Source organism: Poecilia formosa, unplaced genomic scaffold (assembly GCF_000485575.1).
Source record: "Poecilia formosa unplaced genomic scaffold, Poecilia_formosa-5.1.2 Scaffold48, whole genome shotgun sequence".
Lineage (NCBI taxonomy): Eukaryota > Metazoa > Chordata > Actinopteri > Cyprinodontiformes > Poeciliidae > Poecilia > Poecilia formosa.
The window spans coordinates 2,418,069-2,442,484 of record NW_006799987.1 but is presented as its reverse complement, the minus strand read 5'-3'; the positions used below and the strand labels follow the sequence as shown (position 1 = coordinate 2,442,484).

At 39.4% G+C, this 24,416-nt stretch overlaps 1 protein-coding gene across 4 annotated transcripts; it reads right to left on the bottom strand.

Moving 5' to 3' along the window:
* Positions 1-578: 578 nt before the first annotated feature.
* Positions 579-22,603, bottom strand: ccdc9 (coiled-coil domain containing 9). Of its 4 annotated transcripts, none has more exons than XM_016671726.1 (14): positions 22,521-22,603; positions 16,141-16,188; positions 15,896-16,000; positions 15,006-15,155; positions 13,809-14,192; positions 13,104-13,187; positions 12,855-13,019; positions 12,582-12,766; positions 11,470-11,531; positions 10,275-10,395; positions 9,693-9,840; positions 8,989-9,613; positions 8,151-8,306; positions 579-2,245 (listed from the first exon to the last, which is right to left on the bottom strand). In XM_016671726.1, the coding sequence occupies exons 2-14, from the start codon at positions 16,141-16,143 to the stop codon at positions 2,241-2,243; spliced, it is 2,193 nt and encodes a 730-aa protein (XP_016527212.1). In that variant the 5' UTR covers positions 16,144-16,188; positions 22,521-22,603; the 3' UTR covers positions 579-2,240. The 4 variants fall into 4 exon arrangements, with proteins under 4 accessions (XP_016527212.1, XP_016527213.1, XP_016527214.1 ...); XM_016671727.1 differs by lacking the exon at positions 22,521-22,603 and adding an exon at positions 16,894-17,212 and having other exon boundaries at positions 8,989-9,610; XM_016671728.1 differs by lacking the exon at positions 22,521-22,603 and adding an exon at positions 16,894-17,212 and having other exon boundaries at positions 13,809-14,189.
* Positions 22,604-24,416: the final 1,813 nt, after the last annotated feature.

The window sequence follows — 24,416 nt, the reverse complement described above, 5'->3', positions numbered from 1 at the left end:
ACCATAACGGACAATATGAGGATTAAGTTGTTAATATGCTGCTCTGGCCGGACAACAACTTCAAATGTGTAAGCTAAGCTCCACCGTTAGCCTCCATGTTTACTTCCGCAAACACTGAGCACTTCTTCTTTTTATGGCAGTTGGCAAAACACTGAGAACGCTGACACTATTCCGCCCTCTAGTGTGCATGCGGGACACTTTCAGGTTACTTGCCTGTTCACACTGCAGAACGCATACAGGTCGCATTTACCTGCAGTGTGAACGGCCCCGTCAAAAAAATCTGAATTGCCAAAAAATCGGAATTGGGTCACTTCAGGCTGCAGTGTGAACGCACCCTGAAATGATTTCAGAGCATAAAAAGAATATTGTGGCTGTCGTTGGTACTCATCTCACTCTACCCACTGTTTGGATGATGGAGATTAAAGATTTTTTCTTCCATCATTGGAAGAATTGTAGTTTGTTGTTATTGTAGAAGAAAAGAAGAAAAACAAGTTTTATCATAAAACTAAAGGAATCAACTTTACATGCTGGATTTAGCAGAAACAGCTGCAGAACATTAAGAAACGAGAAACTGCAGCGTCTTTGAACCCAAATTCATGATTTTTATTCATCAGATCCCAGACACAAAGACTTTAAAGCAATCAGTTTGTCGTTTTGTCTGCAAACGCCACAGCTGCTCAGATAAAACACCATTTACAGACAAGGAAAAACTCAAACAAACCAAATAAAAACCCTCTTGGTCTGCTGAGGTATGAGGGGAGAGACAAAACACACATACTGCATCCGAACAATACATCATTTTAAGGTAACTTAAAGTACAAAAACAAACTTTTAGGCAGTGTTGTTCTTTGCGTCGCTGTGGCAACAAACTCAGACATAATTCATGGATGAAGAGAAAAGAGGAGCTGGTTTAAAGCAAAACAAGATTGTTCAAAATTAAAAACATATTTTGATATGATGCAACATTTAATAAAAAAAACAACTTGTTTGTTACATGATGTAGTAAAAACAGACTTTATGATTTAAATCCAATCAACACAATAATCAGCATTTCAGACTCGGACGCCATAGGCGCTTTCGCACTGCATGGATCGGTTCCAGCCCTGCTGTGTTCACATTACACTGAAGGCGCCATCGAAGCGTGCCGGACGGCATTATTTTTAAAACTAAACAATGTGGTTTGAGTTGGTTGGTTGCTAACTGTCAATTTAATAAAAATATTGCAAAGAGCACTCTTTACAAAATATAGTACTGAGAGCCAGCTGTCAACAGAAAATCAACGTCTGACTAACAACCAGCGGCCAATCAGCTGCTGGTTCTAAGCAGAACCGCTTGGCCGGCACGATTGGAACCACAGCTCTTGTGGTTCCTTGGGGCCGGGTGGAACCGGTCGCAAGTTGTAATGCGAACACGTTCGGAACCGTTCCGTTCCGTGCGAAAGCGCCTCATGTTGTCTCCATGAAGTGTTTCTACCAGTTTACTGCATCGGTTACATTCAAATCCTTCCTGCATCTACTTTGATTTTATTTACAACATGGGATTAATGAGTCCGATCCCCTTTACTGTAGATTTGAAACCAACAATCACGCTTTAACCTGAGAGCGAAGCTTTGAATCAACTAGCTTAGCATCGCTAGCGGCTGCGGGTGACTTCATGACGTCACCAAGCCTGGCTTTTCTGCAAAATTGTGAATTATGTAACATAATCTGGTCATTTCTAATCTAAAAATGTGAATTTAACTCACTTCGCTGAAAATGAGGTTTGCCCCCGACTAGATTATCACGTGAACAGAAAGGGTGGTAAAAGATGCTAAAAATGCCCCTTTTTACAGATTTCAGTTCCTCAAAGAAATTTGAATTGGGAAAAAGATAAGAGCAATTAAAAATTGTAGTTTTAAAACCATTATTTCATTAAATAAATGTGAAAAAACAGTGATTTTTTTATAGATCTGGGCTCGTTTCAACAAGCCAGACTTTGACGTCTGGTTTCTCTCTCACTGGAGGAAGAAATCCTCAGTTTTTGATTAAAACATTCAGAATACTGAAGAAACAGATGGAGATGAGACCAACGATGCTTCGGTGGATCAGAATGATCCAAAGTCCTAAAACCAGCTGAGAGCGACCGGTTGGTCCATGCGTGTAAAGCTCCGTCACTCCTCTTCCTCATGATGATGATGATTAAAGTCATATTTAGATGTAAACCTCGGTGCCGCCAATGTTTCGCTCCCTCTCCTGTCCGTCTCAACCTGTAGGTAGAAACATGAAGACTCCAGTTAATCAGAGCAAAAAGGCAGAAACGATTAATCAGATTAATCGTGATTAATTATCATATTAACCAATCACAATTAGAGTGATTGTGATTAACTGGATTGTGATTAATCAGACTGTGATTAATTAGATTTCTTGTGATTAATTAATGGGGTAATTGTGATTAATCGTTACAATTTGATTAATCATGATTAACACTACTAATAAATGGTAATTCATTGGTGATTAATTGGATTGGTAATTTGCTGAAAGAACAAATAATTCAGGGCAGTAATTAAGCCAAACCTGTACAAAAAATACATAAATTTTGTAATTAAGATAAAAATAATGATCTACCCAGAACTCCTCAGGAGGCAGTTTTTGCTTCTCTTGGTTCAAATTCTGTATGAAAAATGTATTAAGCAGCTTCTGCTACCAGATAATCAAAAGAATCAACAGATCAGCCTTACACTGTATTGATAAGCAGAGAGAACTGAGCTTTTGCTATTAATGACCAAGTGTTCACTAAAGGAATTATGTTTTTAAGCAACATTTGTTGTGTTACTTAAAAATGAATTGCATTATTGGTTTACTTTCATCTTTAAATGCATTTCTAATATTGTATAAAAAAAACCTCAAGAGTTTAAGGAAAATTCTGCAATGTGCCAAGTTTATCAAAACAATCGACTAATGGTCAGAAGAATCGATTAGTCGTTATAAATGATTGTTTTTTAATGGTCCTGGATGGACCAGTGCACACACAGAGACCGTCATCCAGCATAAAACAACATCCTGATCCTGTCGTCACAAACACCGGTCTGATTTTAGCTTCCGGGTGTCAGACGTTTTTAAAACAACTTTTCAGATGCAAATTAGAGAGACTCATTAATGAAGCCGACTCAGTCTGCCGAGGTGAATGAATGAACGACAGGAAGGCGGCCTGAAAGCAGTGCAGTTTCACTCATTTACTTTACTGCTCCAAATACCACGTTACTGAATCTTCAGCTAATCAGGGGTGTCCAAACTTTCTGTCACAAGGGCCAAAAATGTCAAATCAAAATGAGTCAGGAGCCGAAAAAACAAGAAAAAAAACAAGAAACAAAATACTGACTTTCTCTTACCCAGTGAACAATAAACTAGTTGCAATAATTGAATTAAATAGTGGGAAAGGAATTATTTGTAAATTTTTAAATGTGTTTTTTTTTTTAGAAAAATGCTTAGTTATGTGACAAAGGAAACCCAAGGAGTGAATTGGTGAAAAAAAAAACAACCCTAGAGATTTAATTTTAAAGATTTAATTTTCCAAAAATTAAATCTTTAGAAACCAAAAATATCAATTAATAAACCAGATTTACCACTCAGCCTCTATAAAACCTATAAATCACCATATCTTTAAGACTTTTTAGTCCGCTTTTCTTTCTGACAAGCGTTTCCCTCCGCTCTACTTTAGGCGGGAATCGCCATAGCAACCAGTGTCTCCACTGCTGAAATTGGATTTGGAGCTACATCGTAGCTTTTGCTTTTTATTTTTATTCCTGAAAGTTTTTTTTTTTGTTTGTATGTACATTCGCCTGTTGTCGCTGCCAGATTGTTCAACAAGAAGCTTCGGAAACATGACGAGATTTAATTCAATCACGCCTGAAACGCCTCCCTGATATCTGCACATCATCGCTCCTGCAGGCTGCAGCTCATTTCCTCCAAAGGAGCCGTTTAAAAGCTTTAATTGTGCCTCTGATTTCCCTGGTTTCCTGATCCCCACCCGATCGCAACACACAACCGCCGCCGTCAACATAACAACATAACACACACATGAGCTCATCTGACTTCTGCTGGTAATCACACACCAGTTACCAGAAGCGTAAATGCAATCAGCCTTCCTCCTTATTCCAAAGAAAATAAAACAATGGCCATCTCAACCATGTTATGGTGTTATTGCACAGGTTACATGTTTTAAGACTCAAATTTTTGCCAGTGAGTAAATATCAAGTGAGCCGTTTGGAATAAAATAAAAATGGCTCCTGAAATCAACAAGTGTTTTAGTTATTTAAACCTTACAAAATTATTCAGTCCTGAGGATCCAGTAACATAGTTCTAGTCATTTAAAAAAATAAATCAAGTTGAAAATAAAACAAAACAAATTTAAATGCGTCACTTTCACATTTTATGGTAATTTATTGATAAATTTAAATTTGCCATATTGTTTAAATACCTAACATAATGTGTCATTAGTTCTATATTTGGAATAATCAAAAATAAATATTAGTTCAATTATCTAGAAGATTTTTAGAAGGGACCCATTATGCAAAATTCACATTTTGGACATTTTTCTGCTTTCCTTCGGGTTTCTACTGCTTCTAAAAACATTAAAAAACACTCCGCTGTTTTTTGGCAATAAGTTCATGTTCTTTGGTGTCTGGAAAATGAGCCACTTCAAAAACCTCACAAATGAGCAGGCACTGTGCCGTTACCTAGCAACCACAGGGGAACTCCGCCTGTTACCTAGCAACCCAACCCAAGCTCCAGTATGTTTGGTGAGCTTGTTTTACCGCTGTACACTGCAAAAACAAAGAATCCTACCAAGACTTTTTGGTCTAGTTACTAGTGCAAATATCTTAGGACACTTTAAATAAAACAAAACTAACTTACAAGCAACTTCAGCAAACAGGAGCTGGTTTAGAGTCAATAATTACTTAATATGGATGAAAAAGATAATTTCACTTATAGCAAGATATTTTTCCTATTTAATAAGTGAAATAATTTGGGAGTTTAACAATAACATTTTTTATAATTTAACGTTTTTATATATATATCAGTATTAAGGAATTATTGACTGAAAACAAGCTCCTATTTCTTGCTGAAAAGTTTCTTGTGAGTTTTGTCTTATTTAAAGTGTACCAAGACATTTGCACTGTAAAGTAGATTAAAATACTTGGTAAGATTTTGTGTTTTTACAGTGTACGTGCTGTACAATGGCTGCTGGAAAAGACATTGTAGAGACCACTTGCTGCATTCTTGTTTGTTGTGAAGGGGGCTCCACTTTTGCTTTTCAAAGATGTAAAGTTGTGTAGTGGTGCATCTGTTTGCAGCTACTTTCATATGCGAGTGTAAACGTTGAGTTGGGGGCGTGGCCAGCAGCAGCTGATTTGGATTTAAAGTGACAGAGGCCCTAAAACTGCTCAATCTCAATGAGCAGACTAAAATCTGATCATCTAAGAATGATTTTATGCAAAAAAATATAACAACCATGTCTTGTATAGACCGTAAACCTAACTTAACCTGTTAAGAGAAGCATAACGGGTCACCTTTATTATTTCTTTTTCCTTATCTATAAAGTTTTGCAGTGCATGGTGTGGGACCAGCCGGTACTTCAGGGTCGGAGAGCGGGACTGACACTGATCTAGTCTAGATGACGGTTTTGGTCTGGAGATTCCTTCACAGCAAATCAACTCCTTTTTTGGAGAAGCTGCTGTCTGAGCTGACAGGAGCTATTTTAGACCCGACAGAGAAAACAGAAACAGCAGCTAAAGACAACGACTCTAAATCTAAAGCCGTTTCATATAAAGTAAACCTGTCTGTAAAATATAACTATCTATTCTGTATTTTAACTCAAAGTAAAGAAATTATATTTTTCCTGAACATGTAAATGGTCAAAAAAATCCCCCAGAATTATTCTTGTAGTTGAGTAAATTCACAGAAAATGTTTGATTGACAGCTAACCTAAAACAACGACTACAAATTAACGAGGGAAACATCCACTTTACATTCAGGCTGGTTTCACACCTGATATTCTGGTGGACTCGCTTTTATTTGGGAACAAAGTTGCAACATTTGTTCCATTTTCAGTTGCTGTGGTTCCATTTCTCTCTAAACCAAGTCAAACCAACCGAACCCTTTGAGCAACCTGTTCCCCTCCCCGCCTGTGGGGGCGCTGCACCAACAATCACAGAGGGAAACGACAAAAACCTCTTAAGAAAAACAATGAGGGCAACTTCCTTCTCCAGAAAAACAAACAAAAATGGAGTAGCATCAAATGTTAGGAGTTCTCCTGTGTTTTTGCTAAAAACCACACTAGCATTAGACTCCTGATGTATCGGCACCAACATCGGTATCAAACAACATTATTCAATTTTTAACGTTTTGGTACTGGCCTGATAAAACTGGGCCGGTACTAACAACCAATATTTATTTCCATCTTGTCATGTTAATATCAGATATCGAATTCGGCTCAGATTTTCATATTGATGTAACAAAAATGTTTTTGATTCTTATTTTAGCATCTCTAGCATTTGCTCTCAGGGTGGAACTTGTAAAGGATGTTATGTGTATAATTCTACTCATTTTTAAATGCATGTAAATGTAAAGGGAAAATCTAATTTTAACTATTTTCTAGTCATTTTACTTGAATTTTTCCTTATTATTCATAAAAAACAGTACGAAAGGTTCGTTTGGTTTCTGATTCATGTCCTTTAGTTTTCTTTTTTATGCTGCAAATATGTAAAACCGAACTTTTCCATTAGCTTAAGCGACGACACAGAGGACAGGAGCTAAACGGCTGTAAATAGAGGGATAATGACTGCAGCCTGTGGTTTATTCACTTAGCTCCACTTTCAAACCGCAGAGCTGCTGAGGAAATGTGAGCGGATTATTGATTCCAACGAGGACGAGTGATTCCCCTCCCCACTGGAGCCGCTCTGCAAATGGACACGCTAACGATTTATGGAAAGCATCGGGACTCAAGTAGCTCACACACAAACACGAGACAGTAACGGGGAAATGATCAATAAAGACGTTCGTTTCTGAACGATAAACATTTAAACGAAAAGAAAAATACAAAAGGCACCCAATAGATTTGATTCCAAACATACAGGCTTAAGAGACGGTATTATTCTGAACTGATTCAAACCATCGTTTAAACGTGAGCATCCTAATAAAATAGAATATGTTTTATTGACCCCCAAGGGGAAATTGCTCATTAGTTGACAAGCTCCCCTTTCAACGTGTTAAATATTAATAATACAAATATAATCATAAGCAATAAAATTTATAAAATATGTATGTATCTAAGAGTGACGCAAGTAATTTAAACATGACTGAATGTAAATAAATTAATAAAACAACGAGCAGAGTTCAGGGGTGTCCAGACTTTTTACAGAGTCAAAACTTGCATGTTGAAATCACTCAGGGGCCACAATACATTTGTACTTTTGTTTTAAATTAAAAATGTAAAATAATAATTGCATTTTAAATTAAAAAAAGGTCTGAAAAACGTCTCAAACTTGTTTCCTAAAAATTTTTGTGTTTTTTCCCCGGCAATAAAAAATGAGAGCTAACTTTGAAAACTACAAAATGTATTTAGTTATTGGATGTTTTACCGTTTGAGTAAAAAGTAAAAATAAGATTTGTTGTCATTTTTACTGACATTTTAAAAAAACACTTATTTGTACAATTTGTTATTGAAAATATTGTACAAAGAAACAAAAAGTTTCCATTTGTTGCCATTTAAATAATTTCTAAGCTGCATCCAGAGGCCGCACAAAAATGCAGCAAGGCCCGCAAATGGCCCCCGCGCCTCACTTTTAGACGCTTACGATTTAATCCCTTTTTAATGCAGGAAAAGATGAGTTTATTTAATTCCCTTTAGGATTAATAAAGTATTTTTTAATTGAGTTGCATCTGATTATTGGGCTGATTTCTGTTTTTATTGACTCCATGTCATTGTCGTTACTGTTGACAGTTTTTACTCTCCATATCTTCTATGAACTTCCTGTCTGTGTGGCTTTTGCAGACTCTTTTATCCCTCATTTCTCAAGTTTCAATTGTACGTCTCTCAGTTTTTATGTCTTTCTTTCTGTAATATTATTTGCCCTTTTGGACTCTAATGAAGTCAGAGAAAAGCTTCCCAACCTGATGACGTCTGATCCGAGGAAAGTTCGGCTTCGGCTGCTGGGGTGTCGTCGCTCCCAGCAGCCGCCATGTTGTCTTCGTTCTCTACCGGCGCGTCAGAGGAAATCTGTTCGCCGTTAACGGACTCGGCGGGACGGGGAGGGTCCGACTGACCCTCTGACAGAGAGACACAGAAAGTGAAAAACAGCAGCATCAATCACAACCTTATCTAAAAAGTGTCAGGACAGGAAATTAGTGTTCAACTACAAGAATAAAGTTGTAATTTTAAGAGAATAAAGTCACACTGATACGAAGATAGTCGTAATATTACAAGAAAAAAATCTAAATAATGAAAATAACATCAGAAGTCGTAATAATACAAGAATAAAGTCATAATGATAGGAGAAAACAGTTTGTAATATTATGAAGATCGATAAAGTCAACCTCCTCCCTGAGCTGATACTGCTGTCTGAAGAAATGCACCAATCAGAGCCAGGAGGCGGGGTTTAGGGCTGTCAATCAACCTCGTGTACCCTGCTAAATGTGCTAGTGGCTAACTAGCATTAGCATTCATGACAGGCTCTGATATTAGAAAAGAGAACAAGGGGGAGGCTGTGAGCAGCACATACATGAGGTTATTGACAGCATTAAGACCCTCCTCTTGCCTCTGATTGGTTGTTTCTAGGCAGAGGAACTCCATTTTTTCACTGATTATTTGTCTCAAATTCAAAAATACTTTATTGACTCCAAAGGGAAATTAAATCAAACTCGTATTTTACTGTCACAACATGACGATCGTTTTAAAAACTTAGTAACGTCCTGCAGCTTTGATGTTCTTCGTGTCGAGTTGATGTTTTACCTTCTGATGGAGCAGGAAGTGGATTCTGGTTGGTCGTCACGGCGACCTCATTGACCTCAGGAGCAGCAGAGGATGGGGCGGGATCCGAACCTTCAGATGGAGGTTCTGAGGCGGTCTGTTCCGGTTCCGACTCCGTGGCGTTCTCCTGGATGTCTGCCGCAGGAGCAGATTCATCCGCGGGCGTCCCGCCCGGTTCGCCGGCGCCGCCATCTTGGCTCTCCTTTCTCTGCGGCGGGCTGGACTCGGTGCTAGAGGGCTTCAGCGGGCTCTCCGCCCCCATGCTGCTCCGCGGCGACTGCATCTCCATCTCCTCGCCCCAGTCCGACACCGGGCGGTGGCTCTCCAGGCTGAATAACGGGCTGGGGGGCTTCCCCTTACCTGATGACTCCTGGGCCGCCGCCGCAGCAGCAGGAGGAGGGATTCGAACCTTCGGCCTCTGCGGCCGCTGCTCCTTCGGTCTTCCTGCCGTTTTCTCCTGCAAACGTTGTTTGGCCGACGGAGGAGAGACGGCTTTGCTTTTGTCTTTTTTCTCCGAGTCGCTTTTGTCTCCAGCTTCCTCTTCTTCGCTGGCGTCCTCCCACTCATTATCATCATCTCCTGCCTCGTCTTCGTTTTTCTCTTCCACCTGAGGAGAGAAAAAAAGGAGAAATTAGGGAGAAAGTTTAGCTTCATGTGTACAATTAGCTCCAGCTGAACCCGCTGACCTTCGGCTCTTCTGTTTCAGCTTTGGGTTCCTCTTCTTCTTCTTTCTTTGTTTTCTTTGCTGTAGTTTTTACCTCTTTCTTCGTCTTGTCCTCCTTTTCTTTCTCTTCTTCCTCTTCTTTCTCTCCTTCCCAGCGATTGTCATGCATGCTGTCAATGAGACCGGAAAGGAAACGGTTAATCACCGTAAACGCCGTAGCATTAGCTTCTGCTAAATGCTGTGTAGGTGTAATGCTTCAGCGTTAGCATAACTAATGTTTTAGCATTGGTAAATGCAAACAATTTAGATTTTGTTAAATAAAAAGAAAATTTTTTTCCAGATACAAAATACCCTGGAACTAAGGCTGCGTTCACCAGATTTAGCTTAAGCTAAATCAAAGCATCTTTTATTAATGTTTTCTGCTCCTTGTCCCTGAGGACGGCGTAAGATCAGAACCTTCAGATGGAGGTTCTGATCGGTCCGCTCTGGTTCTGATACTATGGCTGTTTTGGCTCCAGCATCACCCCGCCACCACCATGCTCAACACTGGAGGTTAGTGTTTGTGTTGACATGTTGGTTTGGCCTGGAAGGTTTCTGGACTCGCCTGTAGCTCTGTCTCTGTCCTCGGCCCCGTCCTCTGCTCCGGTCCCCGCGGGGCCCCTGGCTTCTGCCCTGGGACAGGAAGTCGGCAAATGTTGGTCCTCTAGGAGGCCGCTTGCTGTCGTCTGTGGGAAATATTGTAAATATTACAGGAAGATATTACAGAGGAGCTAATTTATCATTTAGCACTTTGGCTAACTTTAAAAAACATTAAAGTAATTAAATGTTAATATTCATGCTCTTATTTTGAAGTAGGTGAAGAGCGTTTAAGGTGCTGTTCCATTTCCTGTCCTCACGTTGTTGGGATGTGGAGCAGGAAATGCCATTTATTCTGTACCCAGAATGCATCAGTAAACAGCTTAAAACCTACTGACGTCCTGCTGGTTGCTGACTGAAGCCGTACTGTGGTTAGCTAGGCAACATCAGCAACAGAGCTAGCAAAACAACAACTATAAAACTGAAGTAATGAATGAAAAGTCTGTTCCAAAGAATCACTTCCTGAAACACAAACCGTACTGAACGATGTGGAACAACAAATGGTCCCTTTAGGTTGTGCTGTTGACACCAGTGGGTATAAACATGGTGGAAATTAGCACTATAGCATTAGCTTCTGATAAATATCATGATAATCTACAAACTTAGCATTAGCTTCCACTCTATAGCCTGGTGGCGTAGCTCTTTAGCATTAGCTTCTGCTATCATGATAGTGTGGTAATTAACATTAGCTTCCACTGAATACCATATTGGTGTAGAGCTTTAGCATTAGCAGAGCTAATGCTATAGTACTGGTAAATGATAATATTAATATATTTCCCCTTGTTAAACAATCTAATAAACTGAACACACCAGGCTAATGTGAACCAAATCAGATTTTCTGATGTTTTACCCTCTTTTATGGTGACGTTAATGAATGTGAAAACATCAGTTTGACAGGCGGCGCTAGTGATGGATGCCACTCATCATCAAGCAGAAAGGAAAGCCGGCGTGTTTTATAAAAGCTCCTCCGATAACAGAACGACTGAAGCTCAACGCCGAGGCTCATTTGGACCGTGGGGAAATACAGCAAGCGTTTACATAAGCAGCTTAATTAGCTGGAGGAAGGAGATGATGCTGTCTGATGTGCGAAGTTGCTTGGAAGTGTGTATGTGATGGAGGGTCAAAGGCTGTTGTGTAAGAAAAGCATGTTTGGGTTGACTCGCCTCTCCTGCCACCCTCCTCTGCCGTTACGCCCTCTGCAGCCACAAATGGATCCTCCTTGAACCTGAAAACAAAGCCACAGGGGAAAAACAGAGAGGTTTCAGCTTCATTTACTTTATTTATGATTCACTTTGGTTTAGGAAGAATAAACCAGGCTGTCCCTTAATGAGGCAACTGCACGGCAACACAGCGAGGGCAACGCGACACTGCAAGACCACTGCGCTCTTTATGACCGACACGACCTTTCTAAATGTGGCTGGATTAGCGGAACATATAGAAATCTCATTCAGCAGAAAAACACTTTGTTCTCTACTGGACGCTGTCCTCCGCGCTACTTTTAGCCTGTTGACATCAAACTAGCAAATGTTATTTACTTTCAATTCTCTGCTGTTTTATAGTTTATAATTTGCTCATGTGACATCAGTCGCCACCAGTGTTTTATAAGCCTGGCGGGTCACCAGGCTTTAGCTTTGGGCTAAAGATTATGGCCACAAGCCTTCCTACAGCCGAAAGCAATTCTATGAATAAATAAAAACTAAAATTCATCTTTTTTATGGGGCGTATCATGATCATGATGTCCTTAAAGGGCCAGTTTTACAAATCCATTTATAAATTAACAATAAACACAGATTGTATGCTTCCACAGATTTCAGGTGAAGCTCCTCCATGTCGTAGGAGGATAGCGAAAGCATCTTGTCTGACATGTTTTCCTTCTCGGTCTCAGTCGGACCGATCCCGACAGCAGCCATTTTGTTCATGTAATCTCACACATTGGTCAACAGCACCAACATATTTTCTTCTTGTTGGTTTGGAAGTCATGGGTCCGCCATGCTCCGTGACTTTGTCTGCCTACTGACATGGATTACTTCAGGACAAGGAATTAGTGCGAAAAAGTGGGAGGATTTGTTGATTTTGTGTGAAATTGCAAAACATGGTGGAAATTAGCACTATAAATAAAAACTGTTTTGATTTGAATGACAAAATAATCTTGAAACACACAACTGTTATCTTAAAGGTTCTATTTATGCAGAGCCCTGAGGGCCACATGAAAAGCGACGGCGGGCCGAATTCGGCCCCCGGGCCTGGAGTTTGTCACACGTGGCGCCGTTCTCACATGCTGTCAGTCTTCTGCGCGTCCCACTCCCGCCTCCACTGGCCCGTGGCGTTTCGGTGGCGAGCCAGTCTCTCCTCATCGATCTGCTCGCGCTCCTTCTTCCAGCGGAGGTACTCGGCTCTCTCGCGGCCGGTCATCGACATGGTCATGTCCACAGAACCGCCTTTCGGACCCGGCCGCCGACTCTGCAACAGACCGGCGGAAAGCAGGGCGGCGTAAAAATATGAATCGTTACTCGCTTAATCCCGGTTTAGGATCGCCTGAACGACTCACGGTCCACTCTCGCTCCAGTTCGTGTCCCGTCTTCACGTTGTCAAAGTCCAGCCCTCCCCAGTTCCGGACGTGTCTCCGGCTGCCTTCTTTCCGGTCAATGTCCGGAGCCGGACCCGAACGCCTCGGGTCGTCCAGAAAATTACGGATGGGCTTGTCTCCATCCACCTGAACGGAGGAATTACAGACCAAACCCTGTAATCTGTGACTCAACAGAATGAAATCTGAGATTACGTCCGGCGGCTCGGATACCCTCTGTCCTCGTTCATACTCTGCTATCCTCTCCATTTCCTCATTCATCTTCTCAATGTTCTGCCGCCGTTTCTCCTCCCATTCCTGTCCAAAAAACAAATATTACATCAGACATTTTACAAACACAGCTGTAATTAAAACAAATGCAAAGTTAAACAGGTGTTTATGGGATAATTGCACTGGATTTGGATAAAATATATTTTATCTATTTTTTTGTTTGAAAATTACTCGTTTTTTTCCATACAAGTTTAACGTATTACTTTATTTGAAAACCTTAAAAAAATAAAAAAAATCCTTCAACTGCTAAAATCTGAGCAGTTTTTGTTTCCATCAGCTGCTCTCAGTGTCTTCAGAGGTTTTTGTGTCGTTTTCCTCAGTGGTTCTTGGTGCAGCGCCCCCACAGGCCAGGAGGGGAACATGTTGGATTGACTCAGAGCAGACAGAGAACCACAGGTGGGGGAGCAGATGATGAAGTTCTGGTCCCAGTAGAACCGAGTCTACCGGACCAGCAGGTTGGGAAACAGCCTGGTCTAAGTGGAGATCAGTTAACCAACTGGAACTAATTTAAAATCAATAAACTATGAACCGATAATTAAGCATAAGTTAATCATTAGTTTGCATCGTAGTCATAACCTCAATATTATTGTCGTCTCATGTTTACATATCTTTGCATCCTTATAAATAAACTTTGCCCCCCTTTCTCACCTTTGACTTTCTGTCCAGTCCTCCTGGTGTACCTTCGTCTCCGCCTCCACTCCCTGCTCCTCCCTCTCTGCCTCCTCCTCCCTCTCTGCCTCCTCCTCCTCTCCCGCCTCTTCCTCCTCGTCTTCCTCCTCTCCGTCCCTGGCCGCCTGGCTCCGCAGACTCTCCCTCCCTGGGAGTTCTGGTCTCCCGGTCCCTCCTCTCTTGGCGCCCTCCTCCTCCTCCTCCTCCTCCTCCTCTCTGACCACCTCGGCCCACTCTGCCCGACCCCGTCCTCCTGGGGGGGCTGCGGCCATCGCTCTGACCTTTAGGACTGTCGCTCTCCTCTGACTTCTTCCGGCCGCGAGGCGTGCTGGGCTTCCAGTCGTTCACAACTCTCTTGTCCTGCTGCAAACACACACAACACATGAACAGACGAGTTCAAACATTTATTTTTGGATTGTAAAGGTTGCAGACCCCTGGTCTACCAGGTCCAATAGACACAAATCGAATCTGTCTGAACCAACTCCACAGGGAGGAAGTAAAAATTCAAACTCATTTGCTGATGTTTAGGAAACACAAGCCTCGTTATGCTCCAATTTGTCCAGATCAGGTGGTCCGTTTTCTCCAACCACAGTGGATTTCACATTCATTTGAGTAGAGAATAATTTCATAAAGTCCATAAACAGGAAAGAGGAGAATAGCTCAGCTGGAGCAGAAGTGAATTTCCCAGAATAAATCAGTTTGGGTGAGCCTGTGGTCTGAGTCTTTAACTTTTAATCTGTTTTAACCTCAACATTATTACATCCTCTGAGGTCTTCCACTCCGACCCACAGTACCTTCTTAAATTTGCTTGTGAAACTAAAATAATAACTAAATATTCCAGACATCAGCTTGTATTTATCTTTATAAAACATATTCAGTCAGTATTAAGCATCCAATGTTGATATGTAAAAATCACAATGAGTTTATTTCAGGCAGTGACCACCAGGCGGCAGTGTTGGGAAACGAGCTGCAGTACTAACACTGTAGGAACATTTTGAGATTTTGCTTTTGTACGTGATGCACCGTTTTTTGTAATCATAAATCATGGAGTTATTCTTAAAATAAAACTATTGAATTGTTGATTTATTATTATAAAATCATTGAATTTTTGCTGTAAAACTATAATAATTTGTGGTGAATAATGTGAACAGCCGTCAGTGAGAAGCAGCGCCTGACCCCTGCCGGTTTGGACAGATCCACTGTGACCGTCAGGTTCTCCTTCTCCGTCTTCCTCCTGTCCGCTTCCGGCTCGTGTGTCCGGGGTTTCCGGGGCGTCGTCACGGCGATGCCTTCCTGCTCCGCCTTCTTCTTGTCTTCCTCAATTTCCTGTGGGGACCAACATCAACATTACAACCCCCCAGAAAAACCAGAAAAACCAACTTTATTTGTTTTTAAATGTAAACCTTCATGAACTACAAAAAACATGATATATTTTTAACTGAAGCTTAACGTAATGATTTTTAATGCTGGAATTAAATCTGGCTTCATTTAGGTCACCTAAATTCACTGCTTTTTTACAGCACATAAAGTTACATAATAATAAAATCCATTTTCAAGACAAAGCTTGTTAACTACATACTTTGTATAAGATAGTAATGTATAATTTAACAAAACATTTAATCAGTTTAATAAAACTTACAATAAACCCAGTTCAGCAGAAAAAAACATTTTTAAATTATACCTGTAGCTAAATATTACTTTAGTAATTTATTATTTTGATGATTAATCAATTTATCAGATTAAAAATTGGCTCATTCTGAAGATTTTTTATATAAGACATATATTGATAGATGAAAATAAAAATTTTAATAAAAAGTTACACATTTTATTTCCTAAAATTTAATAACAGCATTCCTTTTATGAACAATTGATCGTTTGTAGCCAAGAAGGAATCTGCAGCTGAAAAAACGTATGTATATAAAAAAAATATATATATACACATTTGAGACTTAGCTATGTGTAATTAAAGTACGTTTTATGGCTTAAAGTTAAGATTCTAACTTTGTAAGACTCTGTATAAACCATGACAATATGTGGCATGTTCTCATTAAATAATTTCTTCCTACCTGGTATCTCTTCACCAGAGCTTCGTTCTTCTTCCTCAGAGCTTCAATTCGTTTGTCCAACTCTGCATCTTTCTCCTCCTTGGTCTTCAGGTCCACTGCTGAAGACTGAGACGAAGAGGAGGAGGAGGAAGAGGAGCGAAAATAAGTGAATTATGAGAAGAAAACTTATCCTAAAATACAGTTTGTAGGGATGGATTTTCATCTATCGTATTCAAAGTTCATTGTTTTTTCTTCCCTCTACTTACCATAGCTGCCTTGGACTTTGCCTTCAAATACAAGTGAAAAACTTGGTTCTGTAATGTAAAAAAAAAACATTTTCAAACCTTATTTAATTTAGTTAACATTATAAGCTAGGTTATATCATCTTGGCTGTCATCTCATGTACATCGGTTTTATATGCCGGAGGGCCAAATCTGCACCATTTTCCAACTGCAGTCAGGCGCCAAACAATCTCATTCTTAGGGACACAAATGGCCCCCGGGGCCGCACTTTGGACACCCTATGTTAGATCTAACTAGGTTAGATGCACATTTAACGAATGTAGTTAATGGATAAGTTTTATATTGAAATAAGCAAATTTAGAAAAATGTCTGAATTGGTTGTTTTGTAATAATTAATTTTCATTTTAGCCACTTAAATATTAGATGCGTTTTCATCCAGGTATACACACAGCAACCCACATGAATAAATCCTTCATGCTTTTCCAAAGCTTCTCTAAGCGTCTTAGAGCTGCGCTCACAATCAAAATAACTGAGCCTGTAGGGTCACACACAGACTCTAACAGGTACACAGCCTCAATAAACCCGTGTTTTATTCTTAATAATCAGTAGCAGTAATGTATTTGTTTGTCTACATGTAATTCTGGCAACATGAGCCATGTCTGAGCAGTTTCAAACCGCCAAACCTCCATTTAAGCCAAACGCAAACATCAACAACACCGATAAATGACAGTTAACACGCGTTTATATCTTTAAAAATCACGCGGTATTCATATTTACCTTCTTTAAGGAGCGTTAAAAGGCAGCTAAATGCTCCTCAGTGTCTTCATTATTGGTTATGAGCTAGCTTCAGCTAACTTCCTGCCAAATAATGACCCGCTCGGCAGATTTAAAGAGGCAGTGCTATTCGTTAGCCGCCGGTGATACAAACACGGACACTTATTACCGCAACGACAGAAAAAAACGGACTGTTTCAAATTAATTTGAACGGTTGGAAACGAATATAAAATTTATGAAGAAATTTTAAATAACTAAACTACATGTAATGATATATTTTGACAACTAGAGGGCGGAAGAGGCTAGCTATTAAACTTCACCTGCCGAAGAAACGGTAGTCTGGATAAAAGGTGCCGCCCAAATTCTTAAAGGTATATACACCAAAAAAGGTCTGATACACATAAAACCTACAATTATTTTTGTTTTTAAAAATTCTGCAAAAGATGGAATAATGGTAAAAATATATATATATAATACATAATTCAGCAAACATTTGCCCTTAAAGACTCCAGAGAAGCAGAATAGCTCGCTCTCTATGTTCAATACTAACAATCAGTGCACACATCAATTCTGTAAAAGTGAGAAAAACATGCAACACCATTGCAGAGCTACAATTTTACTTAATCAGATTTAGAGTCATCTTTATTTGACAAGTTTTAGCACACAAACAAGGAATATGACTTCAAATAAACTATAAATTTACGCAAAGGATCTTTTCTTTCTTGTAAATATGTATATGTACACTGTTTCTATGCACAGTATTTATCTGAGCACTCTGACTGTTAAGTGTTTATCAGAGAGACAGTCAGGCACAAAGAAACGGTTTCTGTTATTTGTAAAAGTGGCGCATTTTAGCGCCGCCCTGAAGGTAAAAAACTAAACAGTTTGTGTCCAGGAGGTGTGGGGTCTGCAGAGATGCTCAGGTGCCCTTTTCCTTTATGCTAATTAACACAGGTCAATTGCAATATTGTGACCAGTCAGCTAAAACAAATTTTATAGAGAAGAGAAAAAAACAGACATATATTCTGAGAACATATTTTTCAACATAATAGAAAAAAATTAAAGCAGAAAACGTAACGACATCCAACTATTTCTTTCTAGTATGTAGCTGTTGTGAAGTTGTGCTGCTAGTTCGCTATCAGATCGATAGCAGGTATGGATGTTAGCACACAGATGCCTTTGTAGCATAGAAAAAGCTCATAACACAAAGAACAATAGTATTTACTTCTGTCACAATGACTAAGCCTTTTTCATTAGTCTATGCCTGGAGGGATGATGCACCTGTTATGAGTCTAATCAGCCTGGACAGAGAAAACCACAAGGTGGATAAAGCTGATTATTCGATTAAATGGGATTCAGTACAAAAAATAGATTTTTCAAAAGCATCTGCAATATTTTAACTTTCACAGCTTCAAAATGCCATTTATTTACCTCTCAGCATCAACGCCGTCTCATGTAAACAAACAGGACAGACTATCATGTGGCCCGTTTCAGCAGAGACAGTCAAAACAAACAACTAGCTTGTTGTTAGGCAGAACACTGAGTAATAACCACGCAGGATTTGCTAATCGCCTGATAAGATCTTGAAACCAGAGCTGCTCTTTCTGCACCATCATATCACGAGAAGGACACTGAGGAGACCTGCTGCCTGCGTTCAGGTGGAGACAGGTGGAGACAGGTGAGGGGACGTGTCAGACAGCAGCATAGATTACTCTGATAAGACCATTATCACTGACAGAAGCCGGGTTTCCTCCAAATGCAAATGAATCCAACACAACCACACAAGGTTTCTAATTTAAACTACATGCGTGGAACAAAATTGTTATGCAAGACTTTACTTTAAAGTCGATTAAAGGTGGGTATAGTACCCACAAATTGTACTTAAGTAAAAGTAGCACTACTTCAACATATTTTTACACAAGTAAGAGTAAAAAGTATTTGTTAAAAACTCTAGTCAAGAACTGAGTAACTGATCAAATTATCAGTAATTTAATATTTAAAAATTACTTCATCAAATGGGCCAAAATATAAAGTTAAGTGGAATTTTTGGTATTTTAAGAACAAAAATAGCAATAATTTATTAGTTTAAGTAACAAAAAATAACAAAATCAGGCAAAAGAAAATGTTCCAAATCAGTTTCTTTCAATGAAAAACTTCTGAAACCTTAACAGAAACTTCAGTTGTGTATCTGAGTCTGGTGAATTTTTGGTTAAAACATGTTTGTTTTCCATTCAGTGGGGAGAAAATCCAGAAATTTTACTCGAGTCAGAGCAGAAAAAATTTATAATAAAATTATTCAAGTAAAAGTAAAAAGTGCAGTGTAGTAAAAATACAACGAAAAGTAATTTTTTTTTCCAAAAAAGTTACTCAAATAAATGTAAGTGAATGTAACTAGTTACTACCTGACTCTGAAATCACTTAATGTAACTTTTATTAAAAAATGTTTTCCACACGTTTGTTAAAACTGTCACCATGTTGAAACGGTTTGTTATGAGGCAGACAATCTGTGAATAAATCAATAAAAAGATTTATATCAGTGAAACTTAAGTAGATATTTTGCTCATTTGGAAAGAGGAAGAGTGAAGCACATTTGAGTCGTCGGTTTTATCTGCCAACCACAGTCTGCTGCAGATACGACACTAACTGCTCATATATGGTTTTACATAATCCTCCTTTAAAAAAATAGAGGATTATCCCTCAATAATGTAACTTAATGACTTGTTAAGATGATATTAAACCTCATGACACACATAGGAAACATGAAGTCTCAGGGATGTAATGTATGGTCCTATTTGAACAAATAGGCATTTGTAATTCTTCTGCTTTGTTGACATTAGCTTATGCTAATAACCACAACCTCCAATGCTAACTTTGACCATTACTAGCCATGTAAGCAGGTTGCACAGTGGCGCTGTTGGTAGAAGGTCCTGGGTTCGATTCCCGGGTCTTTCTGCATGTTCTCCCTGTGCGTGGTGGGTTGGATGGATGGATGGATGGATGGATGGATGGATGATGGATGGATGGATGGATGGATGCCATGTAGGCTAATAGAAATGTTTTTTGCAGCAGGGGAATTGCAGCGTTCCAAGGGAATGCCACATCAAAACAATCTAAATCAACTCTAAAATGTTTCCTTTTGTAGCTTTGATGAGCCTTTATTAAGGATCTTCTGTTCCAAATGAATTCTGGCATTTTAGGATTTAAGTTAACAAAATTACCCAGACATAATGGGTTAGAAAAACAGTGATTTGACATTCAAGACATTTTTATATTTTAAGATTCCTTCACATTCATTTTCTCTTTGCTTAAGCATCAACAAAGCCCAGTCAATTGTAAAAAGACTTTTTGTATCAAACTTGGTGTCTCAGTTGACAAAGCAACTAAAGCTTTAATCCTTCTTGCTCCTGACTTATTAATTGGGAGGCTTATGTCGCCCAGTGAGGCAGGTCAGCGAGAGTACATGCATGTCGGATTAATCACGGCTTAATTAACCTGGAGCTCTGGTTTGAAACGGTGCCCTGGTGGAGCGATGGATCCCCTTTCAGCCTGGATACAGGGCCTGGGTGGGCGGACCTGATGAGCTCATTGTTGTCAGAGCTAAACAACGGTCTCCCCAGGGACGACACGAGAACCCCCGAGCGTCCCTGATCACGCAGCGAGGAAAGTGATGGTGGTTTCGCTTGTTGATGTAAACATGCAGGACTCTGGGGTTTAAGTCACCAATATCAGAGGCTGCACCATGTGTCACCGGGCAGATGCTACGGATGACGACTTCACTTATGAAGGGGGAAGTCAATAAGTTTCCTCTGAGAAATCTGAAAACTTTCCAACGTCACTGACCTTCACTTCTGCCTTACATGCTCTACGGATTCTCAGCTGTTTCTCTATTTATATCCCCGCTAGGAATAACTAGGATTAACACACAAGAAATAAAAATATCAAACTGATCAGAGACATGATCAATCATGTCTGTACTGTCAGACAAGACTTTAGAGCTGAAAAATATCATTACCATTGTAAATATCTTTACAGTCTTGGGTTGTTTTCCCGCCTCATGGTCCAGGAGATGATTGGGAACAAAAATTGCAACATTTGCTACATTTTCAGCTGCTGTGGTTCTTTCTCACTGCTCAGAGTTAAACCAAACAAACCCTTTGGAAAACCTGTTCCCCTTCTCGCCTCTGGGGGCGCTGCACCAACAACCACTAACTAAAATCAGGATCATCAGGGCTGAACTGATCTGAGTCTCTTGCTGAAATATCATATAATTGTGCAAATTGAAATTATTAAAATATTGTCTCATGGAAACACAGCAATTTAGAAAAGAACACGTCGTTCGATAAAAAAAGTTTTTATTTAATCTGTGGGATGTTACTACTGCAGAAACGATGAAGAAGACAACAGGAAGTGATCAGAAGATGATGGTTTGTTTTTGTTTTTCTCTGGCTCCACCAGAGCTCTAACAGCATCAGTTCAGAAAAAGCTGTGTACCATTCCAACGTGTTGAATTCGTTGCTTTTCTGTAAAATGGCCGACTTCAGTTTCCCCAAAACACCAGATATGTAGCCACTCCCAAGCATCTGGGGTTTGTCGCTCCAACGCCTGAATGAGACGCCAACATCTCTTCTGATGGCTGAATTATTAATCTGGTGCTTTCGTCTGTCCCTGTCATGATGTTTAATGACTCATTCATGTGTGAATTTTATTTCATTTCTTATTTAATGGAAACACCACAATTGCAACATTGTGTTTCTTTTATGTTAGCAGAATATTGACAAAGATTGGCCACATTTGTAAAGGAAACACAGCTACTGTTAAAACTTTTCCAACTTGTGTAAATCTCTAGTTTTTTTTAGATCTTCACTGAATGTCTGGGACTTTCCTATTGATCTGAGCGTTGGGTAATCAGTGCATACTGCAAAAATAAACTTCCAGAATAATGACTAACCAGAGTTAACTGGCCTTGACCTCAGCAAGACTTAAGTAAGTAAGTGTCTTCTGTCTGAAAGGCTTGTGTGGGGAACCCAAAGCTAAGCAGACTAGATGCAGGATGAAGAAATCAATAATCAAAAAGAAATTAAGTCCAAAATCCAATTATTAGTTCAGAGGATGTGAAAACTGTGAGGGAGGAATTCGAAAGCCAAGAAGATTATGTAAGAAAGATCAAAGGAGAAAAAAAAAACTTAATGCAATTCTACCAAAGAAAGATTTGACTAAAATAAAGATTAGATGAAGGCCAACAGGTGCAAACATGCAGCAAATGGTGAAACACCTGAATGATTCAAACTCCAAAATGCACAAACACAAATGCAACAAAAATCTCTACAAACAGAAAAATGCTGCAATCACAGAAGATAGAAAAAAAGCAAACAAAAATGCTTCAACCACATTAAATATAAGCAAAAGGGAAAGTTCTGCAGATATAAAAGTTGTGCCAGACAAAGCGGAGGGCCGCGGTCTGATGGGACCGTTTGGACCTGAGATAAGCCAAACCGAATGATGCGATATTTCATATTCAAACCAGAAACAAGTCACGTGCAAACGGCCATGATGTGCTACAGATGCACATTCCTCCACGCTGTGGTGACCCGACCTATCACAACAGGGATCCGTTTGGCTGACACACTCACATGCACAAACACAGCAGGTCCATCTGTCCAAATGAATGAGGTAACGGAGCCGACACCTTTCCTCTCCCCTCACAAGAACCGTCCGTCAGATTCATTCACAGCGAAATCTTTATTGTTAGATAACCATGTCAGTTTCACACCCAGAAAGTTCTTTAGAGAAAGTCAGGAGATTTGGCACTTTTAGACAGATAATTGAAACATTTTTTAAAATTTAAATTCATTTTAAATTTGTTCCACATCCACTGTAATCTCAAGTGAAATTTATGTTAAAATGTTTTAATATGTTGTTAATTTACATTTTTGTGAGGATTTTACTTGAGATCATTTTGCAGACCAAGCAGCTCCCCGAGGAGAAAGTAGGAAACCATCTGAACTCCAGTCCGTTTCTCTAGAAAGTCCGGTTCGGTTGTTGAGGTGTGAACGCTAATCGAACTCCGGTCCGCTTGCAAACCTCCGTCTAGGTTCAGTTTAAATGAACTCTGGTTTGGTTTGAATACATCTGTGAACGCCAAGCAGAAAAGAGACTGCTCCGAAAGCAGGAAGCGCAAAGCATTCTGGGTAAATACAACCAAAACAAACGCGCTAGTCTATACATTACTAGAGCCTTTTAGGGCCACTGTAGATAGAAAAAAAGAGTACATTTCTACCAAAAAACTCAAAAAGTCTAAGATTTAAGAAGTTTCTAGAAAAAACTTCTGAATTTTTTAAAAGTCGAAATTTTGCGAGAAAAATTCAGAAAGTTTTAGATTAATCTCAAAACTGCTCGAGAAAAAACTAGGAAACTTGCTTTTTCTTTTAAAACTTAGAAACTCGCTCAGAAATTTCCTTTTTTTTAATGGAAGATTTCTCAGAATTTATCAGAGAATATTCTTATAATATTAAGAATATTCTTATTTGTATTCTTGCGAGAAAAATAATACATTTAATTATTTTTCTCGCAAATTTTAGATTTTTCAAACTTTCTGAAATTTCAGAGTTTTTTCTGAAATTATTTTCTGAGTTTTCTGGCAGAAATGTACTCCTCCTTTTTACCTCTATCTAGAGTGGCTCTAATATGCTGTCATGCTAACTTCCTGTCTCCACTTTTGCAAATATTCCTCCTCTGCTGCCTCCTTAGCTGCTAATTACCACAGCGCCAGGAGATAATCAGTTTAAAGCAGGGGAGGAAAAAGAAAAAAGGAAGAAATTAAATGTAAATGCAAAAATTGTTTCTGCAGACTTTTACACAGACTGAGGGAATCACCAACAAGGCCAAATATTTGTCTTATAAGCCAGAATGAATGAATAAAATGGTGAAACATGAGTTAATATTTGAGTAAAATACACATTATTCTCTTTCAGAGATCACAGCTGGACTGCACCCAGTCATCGGCAGGAATGGGGGGGTGAACAACATGAGGTCATTGCTGCAACCCAAACAGTGGCTCAGCTTTCAGCCAAGGTGACAAACGCCGAGGCTGTCTGCTTTGGTTACTGCAAGGCAAACAGCAGCTAAACACACACGGCGGGGATTCCTCAGCAGGGCGGGCGATACACTCATCATGTCTCACACCGGCCCACAAATCCAAAACACCACAACAGGGAGCAAAGTCAGCCAGACCAGTTCAAGGCTGGACTTTAAAAGACACAAAAAGAAACGCTGGAACTGACAAAAAGTATCAATAAGTATTTTATTTCAGGAATTAACATGTGAAGAAGTGTGTGTGTGTGTGTGTGTGTGTGTGTGTGTGTGTGTGTGTGTGTGTGTGTGTGTGTGTGCGCATGGGTGTGAGGAGGGGGAAATTAAGAGTCATATTTTCACCAGGTTTTTCATTAATTTAAAAATGTCACAATTTAAACGAATTATTTACTTAGTAAGCTAAATATTTAGTTTTCTAACTAAATACTTAGAGCGCT

What these genes read in the sequence shown, in the direction of transcription:
- ccdc9 (XM_016671726.1), bottom strand. An exon ending in AGAGGAGGGTGGCAGGAGAG is followed by an intron (nt 10,396 to 11,469) that starts GCGAGTCAACCC and finishes TATTTCCCACAG; the next exon opens with ACGACAGCAAGCGGCCTCCT. An exon ending in CTGAAACAGAAGAGCCGAAG is followed by an intron (nt 9,614 to 9,692) that starts GTCAGCGGGTTC and finishes TTCTCTCCTCAG; the next exon opens with GTGGAAGAGAAAAACGAAGA.